Source organism: Pseudophryne corroboree, chromosome 2 (assembly GCF_028390025.1).
Source record: "Pseudophryne corroboree isolate aPseCor3 chromosome 2, aPseCor3.hap2, whole genome shotgun sequence".
Taxonomy (NCBI): Eukaryota; Metazoa; Chordata; class Amphibia; order Anura; family Myobatrachidae; genus Pseudophryne; species Pseudophryne corroboree.
Genome location: NC_086445.1, coordinates 339,106,524 through 339,131,866, shown reverse-complemented (window position 1 = coordinate 339,131,866; position 25,343 = coordinate 339,106,524). Strand labels below are relative to the sequence as shown.

Sequence of the window (25,343 nt, the reverse complement as noted above, 5' to 3'; positions counted from 1 at the left end):
TCCTATGTGTGTTATGTTTTTGTTTATTTGCTTGTTGTATTAGGATCCAAGTGTATGGAGGGGGTTTTTAGAAGCATGTATGAATTGTGGACATGGCAATAAGACTGCACTACCACCCACTGTCCTCCCCCTACCTAGAGCCCTGGGAAAATGTCAAATGTCATCTTAATCTGAAAACCTGGGAGTGAGGAGAACCATAATTCCAAGCTGCGTTGAAGAGATTAAGGTGGTCATTCCGAGTTGATCGCTAGCTGCTTTCGTTCCCAGCGCAGCGATTAGACAAAAAAACGGCAGTTCTGCACATGCGTATGCGGCACAATGCACACGCGCGTCGTACTATTACAACGAACGATGTAGTTTTACACAAGGTCTAGCGACGCTTTTCAGTCGCACTGCTGACCGCAGAGTGATTGACAGGAAGTGGGTGTTTCTGGGTGTCAGCTGACCGTTTTCAGGGAGTGAGTGAAAAAACGCGTGCCAGATGAAACGTAGGCATGGCTGGCCGAACGCAGGCCGTGTTCGTGACGTCAAAACAGGAACTAAATAGTCTGCAGTGATCGCAAGCTAGGAGTAGGTCTGGAGCTACTCTGAAGCTGCACAAAATTATTTTGTAGTCGCTGTGCGATCCTTTCATTCGCACTTCTGCTAAGATCCACTCCCAGAGGGCGGCGGCTTAGCGTTTGCACGGCTGCTAAAAGCAGCTAGCGAGCGAACAACTCGGAATGAGGGCCTATATGTGCATACACACTGGGCGTTTTTGCCCAGTGTGTATGCTGAGAGATGATGTGAAAATCGCTGGCCGGAAAATCTCGCAGTGCATACACACTGAGCGATTTTCACCCGGCCCAGCGATTTTCACGGGGCTGAACCACTTTCCACAGTAGAAGACTGTGGAAAATAGGATTTTGGTACTTACCAGGTAAATCCTTTTCTTTGAATCCATAGGGGGCACTGGAGTACTCTTGGGATATGGACGGGCTTCCGTAGGAACAGCACTGAATATTTAAATTTAGAACACTCCACCCCTCCATAGCCCAGAGTACCTCAGTGTACTACCTCAGTGTTTTTTACTGAGCCGAACAGGAACTATAGAGAGGTTGACAATGGAGAATTCCTATAACAACGGACAACAACAAAGTTGACACATAACGTTACTGACAACTAAACAGTTGACACCATAACCGATAGACCTTTATAATTTGAACCAATCGGTGAAAATGTGTTACCATAAGCTCCTCTGAGCTTAATACAACCCAGGTAAAACTGCTCTGGGTGGGCGTCCAGTGCCCCCTATGGATTCAAAGAAAAGGATTTACCTGGTAAGTACCAAAATCCTATTTTCTTTATCATCCACTAGGGGTCACTGGAGTACTCTTGGGACGTACCAAAGCTTCCCCCGTGGGCGGGAGAGCTGTTTGGCACCTGTAACACTAGGCGGCCAAAGCTAGATGCTGATGCCGCAAACGTATCAAACTTGTAAAAGCGCACAAACGTGTGCACTGAAGACCATGTAGCCGCACGGCAAAGCTGCGTCATAGAAGCTCCTCGACCAGCTGCCCATGAAGTTCCCACAGAACGTGTGGAATGAGCGGTTACTGATGTAGGTGGTTGTAACCTAGCATGAAGGTAAGCCTGACGTATGGTTAGTTTTATCCATCTGGATAAGGTTTGTTTAGACGCTGGCCAACCCATCTTGGCAGCATCATAGAGAACAAACAACGTATCCGTCTTACGAACTGAAGACGTTCGGGATACATAAACGCGTAATGCGCGTACCACATGCAGAGTTCCAGAATGTGCTGTCAACACAGGAACTACTATTGGTTGATTGATGTGAAAAGATGACACTACCTTTGGTAAGAAAGCGGGATTCGTCCGAAGCTCCGCTCTGTCATCCTGAAACACCAAATACGGTGACTTGCATGACAAGGCACCCAAATACGAAACACGCCTTGCCGAAGCTAAGGCTAGAAGAAAAATTGTTTTCCAAGTGAGAAACTTTATATCCACTTGCTGTAAGGGTTCAAAATATGAAGACTGTAAGAACTCTAAAACCAGATTCAAGTCCCATGGCGCTGTAGGTGGAATGAATGGAGGCTGTACTCTGAGGACACCTTGGAGAAAAGTGCGTATAGACGGCAATAGAGCCAATCGTCTTTGAAAGTAAATTGACAAAGCAGATACCTGCACCTTTAGTGTAGATAAATGCAGTCCTCCATCTAACCCTGTTTGTAGAAACAACAAAAGGCGGGATAACTTGAAAGATGATGTCGGAAACTTCCGAGCTTCACACCAACCTATATAGGCACGCCATATTCTGTAATAATGAGCTGCCGTAACCGGCTTCCTAGCTCGTAACATGGTTGGTATAACCGATTCTGGAATGCCCTCTCTTCTTAAGAGGGCGGTCTCAACAGCCACCCCGTCAAACGCAGCCGCGCTAAATCGGGGTAAAGGAACGGACCCTGTTGTAACAGGTCTGGACGTAGTGGGAGCGGCCAAGGATCGTCTGCGAGTAGTCCTCGGAGATCCGAGAACCAAGCTCTCCGAGGCCAATGAGGCGCCACTAGTATGACTGTGACAGACTCTCTTTTGATCCGTTTTAGCACCAGAGGGAGCAACGGAAACGGTGGAAACAGATACACAAGACTGTACGGCCACACGACAGTGAGAGCATCCACCGCCACTGCCTTTGGATCTCTTGTTCTGGACACATGTGTCGAGACGCCATCAGGTCCACCTGAGGATAACCCCATCTCTGAACCAACATGTGAAACACTTCTGGATTTAATGCCCATTCGCCTGGATGAAAATCCCGACGACTGAGATAATCCGCTTCCCAGTTGTCCACTCCCGGAATGAACACGGCCGACAACATCACCTGGTGGCATTCCGCCCAATTGAGGATTCGAGCTACTTCCCGCATTGCCATGCGGCTTCTCGTTCCTCCTTGTTTGTTGATGTATGCGACCGCCGTCGCATTGTCTGACTGCACTTGGACAGGCTGAGAGCGAAGCATGTGCACTGCTTGTCGTAGCGCATTGTAAATTGCGCGGAGTTCCAGGACATTTATAGACAGCAATTTTTTCGTGATCCGCCCAGAGACCCTGGAGCTGACAATTTTGAATTACCGCTCCCCAACCTCTGAGACTGGCGTCCGTAGTTAGAATTATCCAATTCCAGCCTCCGAACCGTCTTCCTGCGGTTAAATTGTGTTCCTTAAGCCACCAGAGCAGAGATACTCTTGCCCTTGGCGACAACCTCACCCTGTGGTGAATCTGCAGATGCGAGGCCGACCACTGGGCGAGCACATTCAGTTGAAAAGGACGCGAGTGAAATCTTCCGAACTGAAGCGCTTCGAAAACTGCCACCATTGTGCCTAAGAGGCGAATGCACAAGTGTACAGACACTGTGCGTGGCTTGAGCACTAATTGTACTAGATGGCGTAGAATTTGTACTTTCTGCTGTGGTAGGTAAATTCTTTGATTGACCGTATCGAGAATCATACCTAGGAATTGAAGGCGTTGAGACGGAATTAGATGTGATTTCTTGAAGTTGACAATCCAACCGTGGTGAACCAGTACATCGTATGTTAGCAGCACATGTTGGAGAAGTATCTGTTGAGACGGTGCTTTGATGAGCAGATCGTCTAAATACGGAACTATTGTCACTCCCAGGGATCTGAGATGAGCTATCATCACAGACATCACTTTGGTGAATACCCGAGGCGCTGATGACAGGCCAAACGGTAGAGCCTGAAACTGGTAATGGTTCTGGCGTATTGCAAACCGTAAGAATCTCTGATGAGGCTGCCAAATTGGAATGTGTAAGTACGCATCCTTGAGATCTAGCGCAATCATAAATTCCTTTGGCTCTAAACCCGCAATCACCGAACGCAGAGACTCCATTTTGAATCTGTAGTAAGTTACGTACTGATTGAGACCCTTTAAGTTCAATATTGGTCTGACTGAGCCATCCGGCTTCGGTACCACAAACAGACTTGAATAATAACCCTGACCCTGTTGGTGTACAGGGACCGGAATCCAAACTGCCGAATCCAGTAGGGACTGAATGGCAATTTGCAGAACCGTCCTCTTGTCGTCCAACAGAGGCAATCCTGTCTTGAAAAACCGCAGCGGCGGAAGACAGTCGAACTCTATTTTGTAACCTTTTAACACTAAATTGCGGATCCACCCATCCGCGGATGTGTGGAACCACGCCAAATGGAACGTCTGAAGGCGTGCTCCCACAATCGGAGAACCGAGATGGGCTGGTAGCCCGTCATGCCACTGGCTTGTCGGTAACCTTAGCGTCCTGGCGAGTTGTGTTGGTTTGTTGGAAACCACGTCCGCGACCACGTCTAGCAGGCGTGGCTGTTCCTCTGCCACGTCCTCGAAAGGACTGATGTCTAACGGATTTGAACGAAGGTCCAGCGTACCTCCTTCTTGATACCGGTGGAGGCAATGGTAAGAAAACAGACCTACCTCCCGTAGCCTCAGCAATCCATGCGTCCAATTCAGGACCAAACAGCTTCTTGCCATCGTAAGGCAACGCCTCTATACCTCGTTTGACCTCTGCCTCCGCATGATAAGCACGCAGCCAGAGTGCTCTTCGTGCCGTAACTAGCGACGATGAAATACGAGAAGTGAGCTGACAGACGTCAGTCGACGCTGTACAGAGATACTCTACAGCCTCACTCATTTGATTTACAAGAAGTATCAGGTTTTCGTCATGTAAAGCAGATTTGAGTTCTGTAAGCCATATTATGAGCGCCTTAGTGACCCAAATGCCAACCAATCCAGGTCTCAGCATCACACCTGCTGCTACATACATGGATTTTAGCATAGTTTCTCTATCGTCCTAGTGGATGCTGGGGTTCCTGAAAGGACCATGGGGGGGAATAGCGGCTCCGCAAGAGACAGGGCACAAAAAGTAAAGCTTTACGATCAGGTGGTGTGTACTGGCTCCTCCCCCTATGACCCTCCTCCAAGCCTCAGTTGGATTTTTGTGCCCGGCCGAGAAGGGTGCAATCTAGGTGGCTCTCCTAAAGAGCTGCTTAGAAAAGTTTAGCTTAGGTTTTTTATTTTACAGTGAGTCCTGCTGGCAACAGGATCACTGCAACGAGGGACTTAGGGGAGAAGAAGTGAACTCACCTGCGTGCAGGATGGATTGGCTTCTTGGCTACTGGACATCAGCTCCAGAGGGACGATCACAGGTACAGCCTGGATGGTCACCGGAGCCTTGCCGCCGGCCCCCTTGCAGATGCTGAAGTAAGAAGAGGTCCAGAATCGGCGGCAGAAGACTCCTCAGTCTTCTAAAGGTAGCGCACAGCACTGCAGCTGTGCGCCATTTTCCTCTCAGCACACTTCACACGGCAGTCACTGAGGGTGCAGGGCGCTGGGAGGGGGGCGCCCTGGGAGGCAAATGAAAACCTATTTTGGCTAAAAATACCTCACATATAGCCTCCGGAGGCTATATGGAGATATTTAACCCCTGCCAGAATCCGTTAAGAGCGGGAGACGAGGCCGCCGAAAAAGGGGCGGGGCCTATCTCCTCAGCACACAGCGCCATTTTCCCTCACAGAAAGGCTGGAGGGAAGGCTCCCAGGCTCTCCCCTGCACTGCACTACAGAAACAGGGTTAAAACAGAGAGGGGGGGCACTAATTTGGCGTTAGAAATATATAATAAAGATGCTATAAGGGAAAACACTTATATAAGGTTGTCCCTATATAATTATAGCGTTTTTGGTGTGTGCTGGCAAACTCTCCCTCTGTCTCTCCAAAGGGCTAGTGGGGTCCTGTCCTCTATCAGAGCATTCCCTGTGTGTGTGCTGTGTGTCGGTACGTGTGTGTCGACATGTATGAGGACGATGTTGGTGAGGAGGCGGAGCAATTGCCTGTAATGGTGATGTCACTCTCTAGGGAGTCGACACCGGAATGGATGGCTTATTTAGGGAATTACGTGATAATGTCAACACGCTGCAAGGTCGGTTGACGACATGAGACGGCCGACAAACAATTAGTACCGGTCCAGACGTCTCAAAAACACCGTCAGGGGTTTTAAAACGCCCGTTTACTTTAGTCGGTCGACACAGACACAGACAGGGACACTGAATCCAGTGTCGACGGTGAATAAACAAACGTATTCCTTATTAGGGCCACACGTTAAAGGCAATGAAGGAGGTGTTACATATTTCTGATACTACAAGTACCACAAAAGAGGGTATTATGTGGGATGTGAAAAAACTACCGTAGTTTTTCCTGAATCAGATAAATTAAATAAAGTGTGTGATGATGCGTGGGTTCCCCCCGATAGAAAATTAGGGGCGGTATACCCTTTCCCGCCAGAAGTTAGGACGCGTTGGGAAACACCCCTTAGGGTGGCTAAGGCGCTCACACGCTTATCAAAACAAGTGGCGGTACCGTCTATAGATAGGGCCGTCCTCAAGGACCAGCTGACAGGAGGCTGGAAAATATCATAAAAAGTATATACACACATACTGGTGTTATACTGCGACCAGCGATCGCCTCAGCCTGGATGTGCAGAGCTGGGGTGGCTTGGTCGGATTCCCTGACTAAAAATATTGATACCCTTGACAGGGACAGTATTTTATTGACTATAGAGCATTTAAAGGATGCATTTCTATATATGCGAGATGCACAGAGGGATATTTGCACTCTGGCATCAAGAGTAAATGCGATGTCCATATCTGCCAGAAGATGTTATGGACACGACAGTGGTCAGGTGATGCAGATTCCAAACGGCACAAAGGTGTATTGCCGTATAAAGGAAGAGGAGTTATTTGGGGTCGGTCCATCGGACCTGGTGGCCACGGCAACTGCTGGAAAATCCACCGTTTTTACCCTAAGTCACATCTCTGCAGAAAAAGACACCGTCTTTTCAGCCTCAGTCCTTTCGTCCCTATAAGATCATATCTGCCCAGGGATAGAGGAAAGGGAAGAAGACTGCAGCAGGCAGCCCATTCCCAGGAACAGAAGCGTTCCACCGCTTCTGACAAGTTCTCAGCATGGCGCTGAGACCGTACAGGACCCCTGGATCCTACAAGTAGTATCCCAGGGGTACAGATTGGAATGTCGAGACGTTTCCCCTTCGCAGGCTCCTGAAGTCTGCTTTACCAAGGTCTCCCTCCGACAAGGAGGCAGTATGGAAAAAATTCACAAGCTGTATTCCCAGCAGGTGATAATTAAATTACCTCTCCTACTACAAGAAAAGGGGTATTATTCCACACTATATTGTGGTACTGAAGCCAGAAGGCTAGGTGAGACTTATTCTAAAAAATTTTTGAACACTTACAAAGGTTCAAATCAAGATGGAGTCACTCAGAGCAGTGATAACGAACCAGGAAGAAGGGGACTATATAGTGTCCCGGGACATCAGGGATGCTTACCTCTATGTCCCAAATTTGCCCTTCTCACTAAGGGTACCTCAGGTTCGTGGTGCAGAACTGTCACTATCAGTTTCAGACGCTGCCGTTTGGATTGTCCACGGCACCCCGGGTCTTTACCAAGGTAATGGCCGAAATGATGATTCTTCTTTGAAGAAAAGGCGTCTTAATTATCCCTTACTTGGACGATCTCCTGATAAGGGCATAGTCCAGGGAACAGTTGGAGGTCCGAGTAGCACTATCTCGGATACTGCTACAACAGCACGGGTGGATTCTAAATATTCCAAAATCGCAGCTGATCCCGACGACACGTCTGCTGTGCCTAGGGATGATTCTGGACACAGTCCAGAAAAAGGTGTTTCTCCCGGAAGAGAAAGCCAGGGAGTTATCCGAGCTAGTCAGGAACCTCCTAAAAACAGTGCATCATTGCACAAGGGTCCTGGTAAAAATGGTGGCTTCCTACGAAGCAATTCCATTCGGCAGATTTCACGCAAGAACTTTTCAGTGGGATCTGCTGGACAAATGGTCCGGATCGCATCTTCAGATGCATCAGCGGATAACCCTATATCCAAGGACAAGGGTGTCTCTCCTGTGGTGGTTATAGAGTGCTCATCTTCTAGAGGGCCGCAGATTCGGCATTCAGGATTGGATGCTGGTGACCACGGAGCCCAGCCCGAGAGGCTGGGGAGCAGTCACACAAGGAAAAAATTTCCAGGGAGTGTGATCAAGTCTGGAGACTTTTCTCCACATAAATATACTGGAGCTAAGGGTAAATTTATAATGCTCTAAGCTTAGCAAGACCTCTGCTTCAAGGTCAGCCGGTATTGATCCAGTGGGAAAAACATCACGGCAGTCGCCCACGTAAACAGACAGGGCGACACAAGAAGCAGGAGGGCAATGGCAAAAACTGCAAGGACTTTTCGCTGGGCGGAAAATCATGTGATAGCACTGTCAGCAGTGTTTCATCCCGGGAATGGAAACTGGGAAGCAGACTTCCTCAGCAGGCACGACCTCCACCCGGGAGAGTGGAAACTTCATCGGGAAGTTTTTTCCACATGATTGTAAACCGTTGGGAAATACCAAAGGTGGACATGATGGCGTCCCGTCTGAACAAAAAACGGGACAGGTATTGCGCCAGGTCAAGAGACCCTCAGGCAATAGCTGTGGACGTTCTGGTAACACCGTGGGTGTACCAGTCGGTGTATGTGTTCCCTCCTCTGCTTCTCATACCTAAGGTGCTGAGAATTATAAGACGTAGAGGAGTAAGAACTATACTCATGGCTCCGGATTGGCCAAGAAGGACTTGGTACCCGGAACTTCAAGAGATGCTTACAGAGGTCTTATGGCCTCTGCTGCTAAGAAGGGATTTGCTTCAGCAAGTACCATGTCTGTCCCAAGACTTACCGCAGCTGCGTTTGTCGGCATGGCGGTGGAACGCCGGATCCTAAGGGAAAAAGGCATTCCGGAAGAGGTCATTCCTACCCTGGTCAAAGCCAGAAAGGAGGTGACCGCACAACATTATCACCACATGTGGCGAAAATATGTTGCGTGGTGTGAGGCCAGGATGGCCCCACAAAGAAATTTCAACTCGGTCGTTCCTGCATTTCCTGCAAACAGGAGTGTCTATGGGCCGCAAATTGGGGTCCATTAAGGTTCAAATTTCGGCCCTGTCGATTTTCTTCCAGAAAGAATTGGCTTCAGTTCCTGAAGTCCAGAAGTTTGTCAAGGGAGTATTGCATATACACAACCCCCTTTTGTGCCTCCAGTGGCACTGTGGGATCTCAACGTAGTTCTGGGATTCCTCAAATCACATTGGTTTAAAACCAGTCAAATCTGTGGATTTGAAGCATCTCACATGAAAAGTGACCATGCTCTTGACCCTGGCCTGGACCAGGCGAGTGTCAAATTGGTGTTTTTTTCTCAAAAAAGCCCATTTCTGTTTGTCCATTCGGACAGGGCAGAGCTGCGGACTCGTCCCCAGTTCTCTCCCTAAGGTGGTGTCAGTGTTTCACCTGAACCAGCTTATTGTGGTGCCTTGCACCTACTAGGGACTTGGAGGACTCCAAGTTGCTAGATGTTGTCAGGGCCCTGAAAATATGTTCCAGGACGGCTGGAGTCAGGAAAACTGACTTGCTGTTATCCTGTATGCACCCAACAAACTGGGTGCTCTTGCTTCTAAGCAGACTATTGCTAGTTGGATGTGTAATACAATTCAGCTTGCACATTCTGTGGCAGGCCTGCCACAGCCAAAATATGTAAATGCCCATTCCACAAGGAAGGTGGGCTCATCTTGGGCGGCTGCCCGAGGGGTCTCGGCTTTACAACTTTGCCGAGCTGCTACTTGGTCAGGGGCACACCCTGGCTGAGGAGGACCTGGAGTTCTCTCATTCGGTGCTGCAGAGTCATCCGCACTCTCCCGCCCGTTTGGGAGCTTTGGTATAATCCCCATGGTCCTGACGGAGTCCCCAGCATCCACTTAGGACGTCAGAGAAAATAAGAATTTACTTACCGATAATTCTATTTCTCGTAGTCCGTAGTGGATGCTGGGCGCCCATCCCAAGTGCGGATTGTCTGCAATACTTGTACATAGTTACAAAAATCGGGTTATTATTGTTGTGAGCCATCTTTTCAGAGGCTCCGCTGTTATCATACTGTTAACTGGGTTCAGATCACAGGTTGTACAGTGTGATTGGTGTGGCTGGTATGAGTCTTACCCGGGATTCAAAATCCTTCCTTATTGTGTACGCTCGTCCGGGCACAGTACCTAACTGAGGCTTGGAGGAGGGTCATAGGGGGAGGAGCCAGTACACACCACCTGATCGTAAAGCTTTACTTTTTGTGCCCTGTCTCCTGCGGAGCCGCTATTCCCCCCCATGGTCCTTTCAGGAACCCCAGCATCCACTACGGACTCCGAGAAATAGAATTATCGGTAAGTAAATTCTTATTTTCTATCTTGCGATCTGAAGGATCTTTAAGCGTAGTCGCTGCTGGCACTGGTATGGTTAATTTCTTGGTAAGCTTCGACACTGAAGAATCAACTATTGGTGGATTCTCCCATGTACACGTTACCGAGTCTGGAAACGGGTAACTAGACTTAAATCTGCGAGGTATAGAAAACCGTTTATCTGGATTCTGTCTTGTTTCTACTAACATCTGATTAAGAGATTCCGACACAGGAAAACTTATTGGTGTTCCGTGAGGTCTGGCATGGAATCGTCAGAATGCAACATAGCAGAAACTGGAAAATCATAAGACATATGAAATTTATCCTGTTTACCTTTGGACCTTACGCAAGGCTGAGCCGCCTCCGGTAGTTCTGGCGGTCTCACCCTAGACTCAGATCTTGCCGTTTCCCGCTCCTGACGAGCGGCGGTCAATTCTGATTGTAACCTATCCAGTACATTTACTAACATACCCCACGGAGGGTCCGGTGAGGACATTGGTTGTAAAACTGGAGCAGAAATGGTATTCTGAACCGAATCCACAAAACATACTGTACATGTGGTAGATCCATCCGGTAACACACTGCTACAGACTTTGCAATTATGCTTTTTAGTTTTTGCTGGTGCCTTACTCATTATGGCGACAGACAATACAATACACAAAAAACAGACACTTGCACGACTCAGTAAAATAGTACGAAGGTGTCTCTATATATATATATATATATATATATATATATATATCTGGCCAAGTGCAGTACACGTGGCCAGTACTATGAAATGTGATCCCAAATTCCCACTAACACCCCTGCGCCTCCGGTGGAGTAGAGATGTAGTACTGGAACGTTCTGGAATCACAGCAGGAAGACACAGGAAACATGTTAAAATTGCCCCCATGCTAAGCTTACACATATAATCATAGTGCTGGTTACAAACTTACAACTGATTATAACCCTGCAAATACCCCTGCAGCCTAGCATCTGCTGTTGCTGCAGTATTTTCTTATGCCGCTGTATTGCCCCCTTATTTATTGCCCCCCCCTCCGTGAGGTAATGCCTGCATGCTCTTTGAGATGCAGAGCAGCAGGCAGCGCAGCGTGTGGGGCCGCCAGCGGGTATCGGCGAGCGGATCGCTGTGCTATGAGCCGCGGGAGCCGGGTGAACAGCGGTGGGACCCGGAGCAGTGCGAGCGGCCAGAGCAGCAGCGGCGGCCAGTGAGCGGGAGAGCAGCGGCGGCCGGAGCCGTGTGAGCGGGAGAGCAGCGGCGGCCGGAGCCGTGTGAGTGGGGAGAGCAGCGGCGGCCGGAGCCGTGTGCGGCGGCGGCCGGAGGCAGTCTGCAGAGTCCCCAGTAACAATGTCCCCACACCTCGGGGCGGCGGGCGGCAGCGGGAGCTGACCGCCCCGTTCACATACCTTCCTTCCTGCAGCTTGTGAGGAGGCTCCGACGGGGCTTCTGTACAAGCGCCGGCCAGCCTGAGCAGGAGGATCTGTGTGTGGCTGTGAGGGAGCTCTTTCAGAGAGGCCCGACACGCCCCTGCTGCTATCAGCAGCTGCACTATCCCTGACCCTGCCTTTTGGAAGGGGGAAAGGGATGTATAGAATAGAAAAATATAAAAATAAAAATTCAAAGTAATTGTGACTCTTAGCCACAGAGCTGTTACTACTTCGAGCACAGAAAAAACACTGAGGTAGTACACTGAGGTACTCTGGGATATGGAGGGGTGGAGTGTTCTAAATTTAAATATTCAGTGCTGTTCCTACGGAAGCCCGTCCATATCCCAAGAGTACTCCAGTGACCCCTAGTGGATGATAAAGAAATTGGTTCACTCGGCCGGTAAAACAGGCCGGCGGACGGCTGCGGACGGCGATGATGCAGGAGCGTGCATCAGTGCTTATCGCCCGGCCATACACACTAGTCTATTTTGAGCTCAAAGCAGCTCAAAACTGTGTTACTTTGAGCTCAAAATCGCCTAGTGTGTATGCACCTTTAGACTTCTTATTGGTTCTCTCTCCTTTGCAATTTCAAGATGCATTTGCAATGAAGTGGCATACAGAATTGAATTGCCAATTCTGTAATACCGGCTGCATTTAGTATTTCCTGACTTTCCAGCTAGAGGGAGGAACTAGTAAAATTTTGCAGTAAGTAATAGTGGTATATCTACCAAACATCTGGGTAAAGCGTTATTCTCTTATAAAGGGAATGTCTATTTGTGCCTATGGCCAAACTGAAAGAGAACTGTAGACATACTGTACTTGCATTAGGCAGTGTGGGCTTCCAGTCAGTAAAAGGATAATTACTACTTCACATCTCTGTAGAGAAATGGACATCAGATTGACACTGTCTTAATAATTGGAGTGAATTGAGATTGTTCATTGTCGATGGTTCTGAAACTCTATCCTCGCAGAGTTCACATTTTCCTTGTCACCTAGTAGGTGCACAGGTGTATTCATTACTCACTGACACACATTAAAAGATCCGCAGGTGATTCTGTGAAGAGAACTGGAAAACATGAACTGTTTGGGGTTCGAGTTTGAGAACCTATGTTTATAGGGACAGTATTTAAAAAAAAAAAAAAAAAAAAAAAGCAAATAAATAATAATAATTCTGTTTTGCCCTAATATCAGTACAGACATCTGAGACCTTCAGTAGCCTTCCCTTCCTTAGCAGTAACACAATATAGATATTGCCTTTCCTTGGTGTGTGCATTTATTCAACATTATTACATCTAACAGACCATACTATGCATTTTGTGATCATATCGGTTTTTCTTTTCTTTGTGTAAAGCTGTATCCATGGTACCGGGAGACAAATCAGAAGCTTTCTGTATGCCTCAGACGTGGTGGATGCTTTGCTGACCATTCTAAGGGTGGGGAAGGTTGGGGAAATCTACAATATTGGAACAAATTTTGAAATGTCTGTGTCCCAGTTGGCTAGAGAACTAGTCCGAATGGTAAGTCACAACACTTATGATTGTTATTGGTTCCAATTTTTTTTTATTTATTTTTTTAAGTGGAATCCCATGATTTATATATACAGGTGAAACTCAGAAAATTAGAATATCGTGCAAAAGTTTATTTATTTCAGTAATTCAACTTAAATTACTAAAAACTTAATCTATGTGACATTGCGAAGAGAAAGATGAGAGACATGGGGGCAGATGTATTAAGCCTGGAGAAGTGATAAAGCAGTGATAAGTGTAAGGTGATAAACGCAACAGCCAATCAGCTCCTAGCTGTCATTTTTCAAACCCGTAATGATTGGCCGGTGCATTATCACATTACACTTATCACCGTTTTATCACTTCTCCAGGCTTAATACATCTGCCCTATGAGACCAAACAATGCGTAAGAGCTGAAGGCCGCTGTTGAAGCATCCTGGTCTTCCATAACACCTCAGCAGTGCCACAGGCTGATAGAATCCATACCACGCCGCATTGAGGTAGTAATTCATGCAAAAGGTGTCCAAACCAAGTACGGTGTACATATGCATAATTACACTTTTCAGAGGGCCGACATTTCTGTATTTAAAATCGTTTTTTTATTGATTTTATGTAATATTCTAATTTTCTGAGATTTTGTATCTGGGGTTATCTTAAGGTGTAAGCCACAAGCATCAAAATTATAACAAATAAAGGCTTGAAATAACTAATTTGAATGTATTGAGTCTATATAATATATTCGTTAAACCTTTTTAAGTTGAATTACTGAAATAAATTAACCTTTACACGATATTCTAATTTTCTGAGCTTCACACGTGTGGGTGTGTGTGTGTGTGTGTGTGTGTGTGTGTGTATATATATATATATATATATATATATATATATATATATATATATATATATATATATATATGCATTTATAATGCTCATATTATATTTTTGTTTATGGCCTTTTTATTTGTCACAAAATGTAAACTTAGTCCTGTGAATACAGTTCATGTACGAGTTATTGCTTTTTCCAGTTATTCATGACCGTGTTCTGGTGCTGCCGGCTGCTCTGTTACTTCTTTAGTAAGAAGAATGTCTGTAGACAATCACATGCCCATTATTTAGTGTGAATTGCCCAAAGCCATACCTCTGTGTGGGATTCCTCTGAGCCCATGTGACTGTCTTTGACGTGTTCAGAAACTTGTGATGCAGTAATAACCGTAGTATACGCCTCTACAAAGAGACAGAAGCTGCATATTACATAAGACTTAAAAGGATCTGTATCAAGCCTTGCAACTCCTAAGGCCACCCATAGTGGTTTAGCGGGTCCCTCTGCTTGGAAGGAAGGAGTTTTTTTGGGTTCACACACTGGCCTTTCCGCAGGATGCAGCTGCACAGGATCCTGACAGTGCCACGTCCAGATTTCAAGTAGAACAAAATGCGGCACAGCCGCACTGTGTGTACACATACATTCAGATGTATGTGTTCTAGTTGAAATACGGTCGTCCTGTCATCCTGCTGAACCACAGCATGCTGCGGTTGGGTCCAGTAGATGCGGCACTACTGCATATGTGTGGACGGCCGCATAGGAGACCATGTGCAGGCTCTTTCCTGCCAATTGGGTCCCACTGAACGGGACCCGCTAAACCGCCATGTATGGCCCAAGCCTAACTGTCATTTGTCAAACACAGCCTTTAAAATGACAGAAGGTGATTGGTTAGTACTTTCTCTCTCTCCAAGGTTTGATGCATCTCTCCCCCTTTAATGAGGTCTCTGACTGAGACAATGTAATAAAAGTGAGACTGTAAGCTTGGTGCTAATGTTACAGATAATATATAAAACAGTTTTGACCTGATGGACAATATGTAGGGGTAAATGTTATAGCCTGTGTGTTGCAGTACCACAGAAGTGGTCATTAATTTAACCGCTATATTTAAAGTGGCAATAATTGAAAAGGCAAAATGGACCTTATTTGCCTGAAAGAGCCTTTACAGCTTGCAGTGCCTGCGTTATGTACATTCCGGTAGTGATGTAGGACTTAACCCAAAACCTGAAAACCTGTAAGAGATTACTTTTATTCAGGCATGTAAAAGTGATCAAAGGGTATTTCTCTTACGTCCTAGAGCAGGGGTGGGGAACCTTTTTACTACCAAAGGCATTTGGATATTTATAAAATCCTTTGGGGCCATCCAAAAATTATCAACTTAAAAATTACTCTGTCCCCCAGTAGTTATGCCCCTTAGTGGTACCGAGTGCGTGCCCGCAAAAATGGGTGTGGCCAATTAAAATGGGACGTGATACACATATGCCCCCAATAGTGCAGTGCCAGATACACATATGCCAGTGCAGTGCCAGATACACATATGCCAGTGCAGTGCCAGATACACATGTGCCAGTGCAGTGCCAGATACACATGTGCCAGTGCAGTGCCAGATACACATGTGCCAGTGCAGTGCCCGATACACATGTGCCAGTGTAGCTCCAGATACACATGTGCCAGTGCAGCGCCAGATACACATATGTCAGTGCAGTGCCAGATACACAAATGCAGCCACAGTGCCAGATACACGTGTGCCAGTGCAGTGCCAGATACACGTGTGCCAGTGCAGTGCCAGATACACGTGTGCCAGTGCAGTGCCAGATACACGTGTGCCAGTGCAGTGCCAGATACACATGTGCCAGTGCAGTGCCAGATACACATGTGCCAGTGCAGTGCCAGATACACATGTGCCAGTGCAGCGCCAGATACACAAATGCAGCCACAGTGCCAGATACACATGTGCCAGTGCAGTGCCAGATACACATGTGCCAGTGCAGTGCCAGATACACATGTGCCAGTGCAGTGCCAGATACACATGTGCCAGTGCAGTGCCAGATACACATGTGCCAGTGCAGTGCCAGATACACATGTGCCAGTGCAGCGCCAGATACACATGTGCCAGTGCAGCGCCAGATACACATGTGCCAGTGCAGCGCCAGATACACATGTGCCAGTGCAGCGCCAGATACACATGTGCCAGTGCAGCGCCAGATACACATATGTCAGTGCAGTGCCAGATACACATGTCAGTGCAGTGCCAGATACACAAATGCAGCCACAGTGCCAGATACACATGTGCCAGTGCAGTGCCAGATACACATGTGCCAGTGCAGTGCCAGATACACATGTGCCAGTGCAGTGCCAGATACACATGTGCCAGTGCAGCGTCAGATACACATGTGTCAGTGCAGTGCCAGATACACAAATGCAGCCACAGTGCCAGATACACAAATGCAGCCACAGTGCCAGATATACATATGCTCCCACAGTGCCAGATATACATATGCTCCCACAGTGCCAGATATACATATGCTCCCACAGTGCCAGATACACAAATGCCCCCACAGTGCCAGATACACAAATGCCCCCGCACATGCCCACCCCACCCCACTGTGCTGCTCACAGCTGCAGATGTGTCAGGGAAGGGGAGGAGAGCGCAGCGTTTGCCTCTCCTGCCCCTTAGTGCTCCATCCGGCAGCTGCTGCATGTCTAAGCTGTTAGGGGGTCAGGGCATGGAGGAGAGCGCAGCTATGTCGGGTGGCGACGGCGTGTAGGACCACAAACCAGCCGCCGGTTCATGAGCCAATCAGAGCTCCTGATTGGCTGCCGGTCCGCGAGCCCTGACTGGCTAACGATCCGGCGGCTGGTTTGAGATCCTACCCGCCGCTGCTGCTGGACATAGCTGCGCTCTCCTCCCTGCCCTGGCAGCTGAGACACGCCGCCGAACTGAGCAGTGGCGTGTCTCGCTGACTCATAGCAGCGGGTGGGCCAGAACAAACAGCTTTGCTGACCTTATACGGCCCATGGGCCTGAGGTTCCCCACCTCTGTCCTAGACGATACTGGGGTCCACATTAGTACCATGGGGTATATACGGGTCCACTAGGAGCCATGGGCACTTTAACAAATTGATAGTGTGGGCTGGCTCCTCCCCCTATGCCCCTCCTACCAGACTCGGTTTAGAAAATGTGCTCGGAAGAATTTCCTGCGTTTATTTTCCTTCTTATTGTTTTCAGGCAGGTCTGGCTGGCACCAGACTGCCTGCTTTGTGGGACTTGGGGGGGGGACGGCCCAACCTCCCTAGGGTTAATGGTCCCATTCCCCGCTGACAGGACGCTAGCTCCTGAGGGTCCTATTCGCAAGCCCAACCACAGCGAGCGTACAGACCCGCAGCACGCCGCCTCTCCTAACAGAGCCAGAAGTAAGAAGAGTGGTGAGTAGGTGGCCGGCTGTATTGGCGGCACAAGGGGTAGGAACGCAGCGCCGACAAGCAGGATGCGGCTCCAGGCTTCAGAGGCATACAAGGTGCTGTATGTTCCTCTGTGAGGGCCGAGCTGAAGCCACAACGCACATATACCCACACTGGCAGCAATTCTACAGGGGTTTTCTCTTACGTCCTAGAGGATGCTGGGGACTCCGTAAGGACCACGAGGAATAGACGGGCTCCACAGGAGACATGGGCACTAAAAAAGAACTTTAGGTATGGGTGTGCACTGGCTCCTCCCTCTATGCCCCTCCTCCAGACCTCAGTTTGATACTGTGCCCAGAGGAGACTGGGTGCATTACAGGGAGCTCTCCTGAGTTTACTGGAGAAAAGTATTTTGTTTTGTTTTTTATTTTCATTGAGACCTGCTGGCAACAGGCTCCCTGCATCGTGGGACAGAGGAGAGAGAAGCAGACCTACTTAAATGCTAGGCTCTGCTTCTTAGGCTACTGGACACCATTAGCTCCAGAGGGAGTCAGAACACAGGTCTCCCCTTGCGGTTCGTCCCGGAGCCGCGCCGCCGTCCTACTCGCAGAGCCGGAAGATAGAAGCCGGGTGAGTATAGGAAGGCAGAAGACTTCAGAGCTTCACCGAGGTAACGCTGCGCACCATTGCTCCCACACATCACACACAGCGCACACTGTTGGGTGCCAGGGCGCAGGGGGGGGCGCCCTGGGCAGCAATGTTATACCTCTAGGACTGGCTATATAGATATATACACTTTATTTGGTGTTATTTATGAGAATTCCCCGCCAGTTTGTTTAAAAGAGCGGGACCGAAGCCCGCCACTGAGGGGGCGGAGCTTGTTCCTCAGCACTCACCAGCGCCATTTTCTCCACAGCACACGCTGAGAAGCTGGCTCCCCAGACTCTCCCCTGCTGATCACCGGTGACCGAGGGTTTTAAAGAAGGGGGGGGGGGGGGGTAACATAATTGGCGCAGTATATATACATAAAAGAGCGCTATATCTGGGTAATTTTTTCCAGGGTTATTGGCGCTGGGTGTGTGCTGGCATACTCTCTCTCTGTCTCTCCAAAGGGCCTTGTGGGGGATCTATCTCCAGATTAGAGATTTCCCTGAGTGTGTGCAGTGTCGGTACGTGCATGTCGGCATGTCTGAAGCGGAAGGCTTTCCTAGGGATGAGTGTGGTGTCTCCGTCGGCAACGCCGACACAGGACTGGTTGGTTATGTGGAATGTTTTAAATGCAAATGTAAATTTATTGCACAAACGTTTGGACAAAGCAGAGTCCAGGGATTGTACAGGGGGTCATGCCCTGCCTTTCCCTATGTCACAGGGGCCTTCTGGCTCTCAAAAACGCCCACTTTCTCCAGTAGTAGACACAGATACCGACACAGATTCTGAATCCAGTGTCGATTATGATGATGCGAGGTTGCAGCCAAAATTGGCAAAGAGTATTCATTATATGATTATTGCTATAAAGGATGTGCTGCATATTATAGATGACCCCGCTGTACCTAATCCAAGGGTCCACATGTTTAAAGAAAAGAAGCCCGAGGTTACCTTTCCACCTTCTTTTGAATTAAATGAGTTATTTGAAAGTGCTTGGGAAACTCCAGACAAGAAACTGCAGATTCCCAAAAGGATTCTTATGGCGTATCCATTCCCGATCAAGGACGGGATACGGTGGGAATCCTCCGCAAGGGTGGACAAAGCGTGGACGCGCCTTTCCAAAAAGGTGGCGCTGCCGTCTTCGGATACCGCAACCCTCAGGGATCCTGCTGATCGCAAGCAGGAGACTACCTTGAAGTCAATTTACACGCATACTGGTACATTACTCAGGCCGGCAATAGCGTCGGCTTGGGTTTGTAGCGCTGTAATAGCGTGGACCGATACCTTATCTGTTGATTTCTCTGACGTCCTAAGTGGATGCTGGGGACTCCGTCAGGACCATGGGGAATAGCGGCTCCACAGGAGACAGGGCACAAAAGTAAAAGCTTTAGGATCAGGTGGTGTGCACTGGCTCCTCCCCCTATGACCCTCCTCCAAGCCTCAGTTAGGTTTTTGTGCCCGGCCGAGAAGGGTGCAATCTAGGTGGCTCTCCTAAAGAGCTGCTTAGAGTAAAAGTTTTATTAGGTTTTTTATTTTCAGTGAGTCCTGCTGGCAACAGGCTCACTGCAACGAGGGACTTAGGGGAGAAGAAGTGAACTCACCTGCGTGCAGGATGGATTGGCTTCTTAGGCTACTGGACACTAGCTCCAGAGGGACGATCACAGGTACAGCCTGGATGGGTCACCGGAGCCGCGCCGCCGACCCCCTTGCAGATGCTGAAGAGAGAAGAGGTCCAGAAATCGGCGGCTGAAGACTTCTCAGTCTTCATGAGGTAGCGCACAGCACTGCAGCTGTGCGCCATTGCTCTCAGCACACTTCACACCAACGGTCACTGAGGGTGCAGGGCGCTGGGGGGGGCGCCCTGGGCAGCAATGAAAGTACCTATACTGGCTAAAAATACATCACATATAGCCTCTGGGGCTATATGGATGTATTTAACCCCTGCCAGGTTGTCAGAAAAACGGGAGAAGAAGCCCGCCGAAAAGGGGGCGGGGCCTATTCTCCTCAGCACACAGCGCCATTTTCCCTCACAGAACTGCTGGAGGGAAGGCTCCCAGGCTCTCCCCTGCACTGCACTACAGAAACAGGGTTAAAACAGAGAGGGGGGGCACTTATTTGGCGATATGATTATATATTAAGATGCTATAAGGGAAAACACTTATATAAAGGTTGTCCCTGTATAATTATAGCGTTTTGGTGTGTGCTGGCAAACTCTCCCTCTGTCTCCCCAAAGGGCTAGTGGGGTCCTGTCCTCTATCAGAGCATTCCCTGTGTGTGTGCTGTGTGTCGGTACGTGTGTGTCGACATGTATGAGGACGATGTTGGTGAGGAGGCGGAGCAATTGCCTGTAATGGTGATGTCACTCTCTAGGGAGTCGACACCGGAATGGATGGCTTATTTAGGGAATTACGTGATAATGTCAACACGCTGCAAGGTCGGTTGACGACATGAGACGGCCGGCAAACAAATTAGTACCTGTCCAGGCGTCTCAAACACCGTCAGGGGCTTTAAAACGCCCATTTACCTCAGTCGGTCGACACAGACACGGACACTGACTCCAGTGTCGACGGTGAAGAAACAAACGTATTTTCCTTTAGGGCCACACGTTACATGTTAAGGGCAATGAAGGAGGTGTTACATATTTCTGATACTACAAGTACCACAAAAAAGGGTATTATGTGGGGTGTGAAAAAACTACCTGTAGTTTTTCCTGAATCAGATAAATTAAATGAAGGCGCTCACACGCTTATCACAAGTGGCGTTACCGTCTCCAGATACGGCCGCCCTCAAGGAGCCAGCTGATAGGAGGCTGGAAAATATCCTAAAAAGTATATACACACATATTGGTGTTATACTGCGACCAGCGATCGCCTCAGCCTGGATGTGCAGCGCTGGGGTGGCTTGGTCGGATTCCCTGACTGAAAATATTGATACCCTTGACAGGGACAGTATTTTATTGACTATAGAGCATTTAAAGGATGCATTTCTATATATGCGAGATGCACAGAGGGATATTTGCACTCTGGCATCAAGAGTAAGTGCGATGTCCATATCTGCCAGAAGATGTTTATGGACACGACAGTGGTCAGGTGATGCAGATTCCAAACGGCACATGGAAGTATTGCCGTATAAAGGGGAGGAGTTATTTGGGGTCGGTCCATCGGACCTGGTGACCACGGCAACAGCTGGAAAATCCACTTTTTTTTACCCCAAGTCACATCTCAGCAGAAAAAGACACCGTCTTTTCAGCCTCAGTCCTTTCGTCCCCATAAGGGCAAGCGGGCAAAAGGCCAGTCATATCTGCCCAGGGATAGAGGAAAGGGAAGAAGACTGCAGCAGGCAGCCCATTCCCAGGAACAGAAGCCCTCCACCGCTTCTACCAAGTCCTCAGCATGACGCTGGGGCCGTACAAGCGGACTCAGGTGCGGTGGGGGGTCGTCTCAAGAGTTTCAGCACGCAGTGGGCTCACTCGCAAGTGGACCCCTGGAGCCTACAAGTAGTATCCCAGGGGTACAGATTGGAAATTCGAGACGTCTCCCCCTCGCAGGTTCCTGAAGTCTGCTTTACCAACGTCTCCCTCCGACAGGGAGGCAGTATTGGAAACAATTCACAAGTTGTATTCCCAGCAGGTGATAATCAAAGTACCCCTCCTACAACAAGGAAAGGGGTATTATTCCACACTATATTGTGGTACTGAAGCCAGACGGCTCGGGGAGACCTATTCTAAATCCGAAATATTTGAACACTTACATACAAAGGTTCAAATCAAGATGGAGTCACTCAGAGCAGTGATAGCGAACCAGGAAGAAGGGGACTATATGGTGTCCCTGGACATCAGGGATGCTTACCTCCATGTCCCAATTTGCCCTTCTCACCAAGGGTACCTCAGGTTCGTGGTACAGAACTGTCACTATCAGTTTCAGACGCTGCTGTTTGGATTGTCCACGGCACCCCGGGTCTTTACCAAGGTAATGACCGAAATGATGATTCTTCTTCAAAGAAAATGGACGATCTCCTGATAAGGGCAAGGTCCAGAGAACAGTTGGAGGTCGGAGTAGCACTATCTCAAGTAGTTCTACGACAGCACGGGTGGATTGTAAATATTCCAAAATCGCAGCTGTTTCCGACGACACGTCTGCTGTTCCTAGGGATGATTCTCGACACAGTCCAGAAAAGGGTGTTTCTCCCGGAGAAGAAAGCCAGGGAGTTATCCGAGCTAGTCAGGAAACTACTAAAACCAGGAAAAGTGTCAGTGCATCATTGCACAAGGGTCCTGGGAAAAATGGTGGCTTCTTACGAAGCGATTCCATTCGGCAGATTTCACGCAAGAACTTTTCAGTGGGATCTGCTGGAAAAATGGTCCGGATCGCATCTTCAGATGCATCAGCGGATAACCCTGTCTCCAAGGACAAGGGTGTTTCTTCTGCGGTGGCTGCAGAGTGCTCATCTATTAAAGGGCCGCAGATTCGGCATTCAGGACTGGGTCCTGGTGACCACGGATGCCAGCCTGAGAGGCTGGGGAGCAGTCACACAGGGAAAAAATTTCCAGGGAGTGTGATATAGTCTGGAGACTTCTCTCCACATAAATATACTGGAGCTAAGGGCAATTTACAATGCTCTAAGCTTAGCAAGACCTCTGCTTCAAGGTCAGCCGGTATTGATCCAGTGGGACAACATCACGGCAGTCGCCCACGTAAACAGACAGGGCGGCACAAGAAGCAGGAGGGCAATGGCAGAAACTGCAAGGATTCTTCGCTGGGCGGAAAATCATGTGATAACACTGTCAGCAGTGTTCATTCCGGGAGTGGACAACTGGGAAGCAGACTTCCTCAGCAGGCACGACCTCCACCCGGGAGAGTGGGGACTTCATCAGGAAGTCTTCCACATGATTGTGAACCGTTGGGAAAGACCAAAGGTGGACATGATGGCGTCCCGCCTGAACAAAAAACTGGACAGGTATTGCGCCAGGTCAAGAGACCCTCAGGCAATAGCTGTGGACGTTCTGGTAACACCGTGGGTGTACCAGTCGGTGTATGTGTTCCCTCCTCTGCTTCTCATACCCAAGGTACTGAGATTTATAAGACGTAGAGGAGTAAGAACTATACTCGTGGCTCCGGATTGGCCAAGAAGGACTTGGTACCCGGAACTTCAAGAAATGCTCACAGAGGACTCATGGCCTCTGCCGCTAAGAAGGGACTTGCTTCAGCAAGTACCATGTCTGTTCCAAGACTTACCGCGGCTGCGTTTGACGGCATGGCGGTGGAACGCCGGATCCTAAGGGAAAAAGGCATTCCGGAAGAGGTCATTCCTACCCTGGTCAAAGCCAGGAAGGAGGTGACCGCACAACATTATCACCACATGTGGCGAAAATATGTTGCGTGGTGTGAGGCCAGGAAGGCCCCACGAAGAAATTTCAACTCGGTCGATTCCTGCATTTCCTGCAAACAGGAGTGTCTATGGGCCTCAAATTGGGGTTCATTAGGGTTCAAATTTCGGCCTTGTCAATTTTCTTCCAGAAAAGATTGGCTTCAGTTCCTGAAGTCCAGAAGTTTGTCAAGGGAGTACTGCATATACAACCCCCTTTTGTGCCTCCAGTGGCACTGTGGGATCTCAACGTAGTTCTGGGATTCCTCAAATCACATTGGTTTAAACCGCTCAAATCTGTGGATTTGAAATATCTCACATGGAAAGTGACCATGCTGTTGGCCCTGGCCTCGGCCAGGCGAGTGTCAGAATTGGCGGCTTTGTCTCACAAAGCCCATATCTGATTGTCCATTCGGACAGGGCAGAGCTGCGGACTCGTCCCCAGTTTCTCCCTAAGGTGGTGTCAGCGTTTCACCTGCACCAGCTTATTGTGGTACCTGCGGCTACTAGGGACTTGGAGGACTCCAAGTTGCTGGATGTTGTCAGGGCCCTGAAAATATAGGTTCCAGGACGGCTGGAGTCAGGAAAACTGACTTGCTGTTATCCTGTAGGCACCCAAAAAACTGGGTGCTCTTGCTTCTAAGCAGACGATTGCTAGTTGGATGTGTAGTACAATTCAGCTTGCACATTCTGTGGCAGGCCTGCCACAGCCAAAATATGTAAATGCCCATTCCACAAGGAAGGTGGGCTCATCTTGGGCGGCTGCCCGAGGGGTCTCGGCTTTACAACTTTGCCGAGCTGCTACTTGGTCAGGGGCACACCCTGGCTGAGGAGGACCTGGAGTTCTCTCATTCGGTGCTGCAGAGTCATCCGCACTCTCCCGCCCGTTTGGGAGCTTTGGTATAATCCCCATGGTCCTGACGGAGTCCCCAGCATCCACTTAGGACGTCAGAGAAAATAAGAATTTACTTACCGATAATTCTATTTCTCGTAGTCCGTAGTGGATGCTGGGCGCCCATCCCAAGTGCGGATTGTCTGCAATACTTGTACATAGTTATTGTTACAAAAATCGGGTTATTATTGTTGTGAGCCATCTTTTCAGAGGCTCCGCTGTTATCATGCTGTTAACTGGGTTCAGATCACAGGTTGTACAGTGTGATTGGTGTGGCTGGTATGAGTCTTACCCGGGATTCAAAATCCTTCCTTATTGTGTACGCTCGTCCGGGCACAGTATCCTAACTGAGGCTTGGAGGAGGGTCATAGGGGGAGGAGCCAGTGCACACCACCTGATCCTAAAGCTTTTACTTTTGTGCCCTGTCTCCTGCGGAGCCGCTATTCCCCATGGTCCTGACGGAGTCCCCAGCATCCACTACGGACTACGAGAAATAGAATTATCGGTAAGTAAATTCTTATTTTTGATACGATGGATAAGGAGACTATTTTGTTGACCCTGGGCCATATTAAGGATGCGGTCCTTTATATGAGAGAGGCTCAGAGGGATGTGGGCATACTGGGATCCAGAGCGAACGCTATGGCGATTTCGGCCAGGCGAGCACTGTGGAACCGACAGTGGACGGGTGATGCCGACTCGAAACGGCATATGGAGGTTTTGCCTTACAAGGGTGAGGAACTGTTTGGGGAAGGCCTCACGGACCTAGTTTCCACGGCTACGGCAGGTAAATCAGCTTTTTTTACCTTATGTTTCCACACAGCCTAAGAAAGCACCACATTATCAGATACAGTCCTTTCGGTCGCATAAATCCAAGAGAGCTCTTTCTGGCCAGAGGTAAGGGCAATGGGAAAAAGCTGCCAGCTACAGCCAGTTCCCAGGAAC

The 25,343-nt window shown here is 48.8% G+C and overlaps 1 protein-coding gene across 2 annotated transcripts in view; it reads left to right on the top strand.

Annotated features, from left to right (window-relative positions):
- The window catches only part of TGDS (TDP-glucose 4,6-dehydratase), a 201,155-nt gene that overhangs the window by 90,423 nt on the left and 85,389 nt on the right, over positions 1 to 25,343 (top strand). For both annotated transcript variants that reach the window (XM_063953018.1, XM_063953017.1), the window contains exon 9: positions 13,132 to 13,297. In XM_063953018.1, coding sequence (XP_063809088.1) covers positions 13,132 to 13,297 — 166 coding nt within the window. The remainder of the gene's footprint in view (positions 1 to 13,131; positions 13,298 to 25,343) is intronic.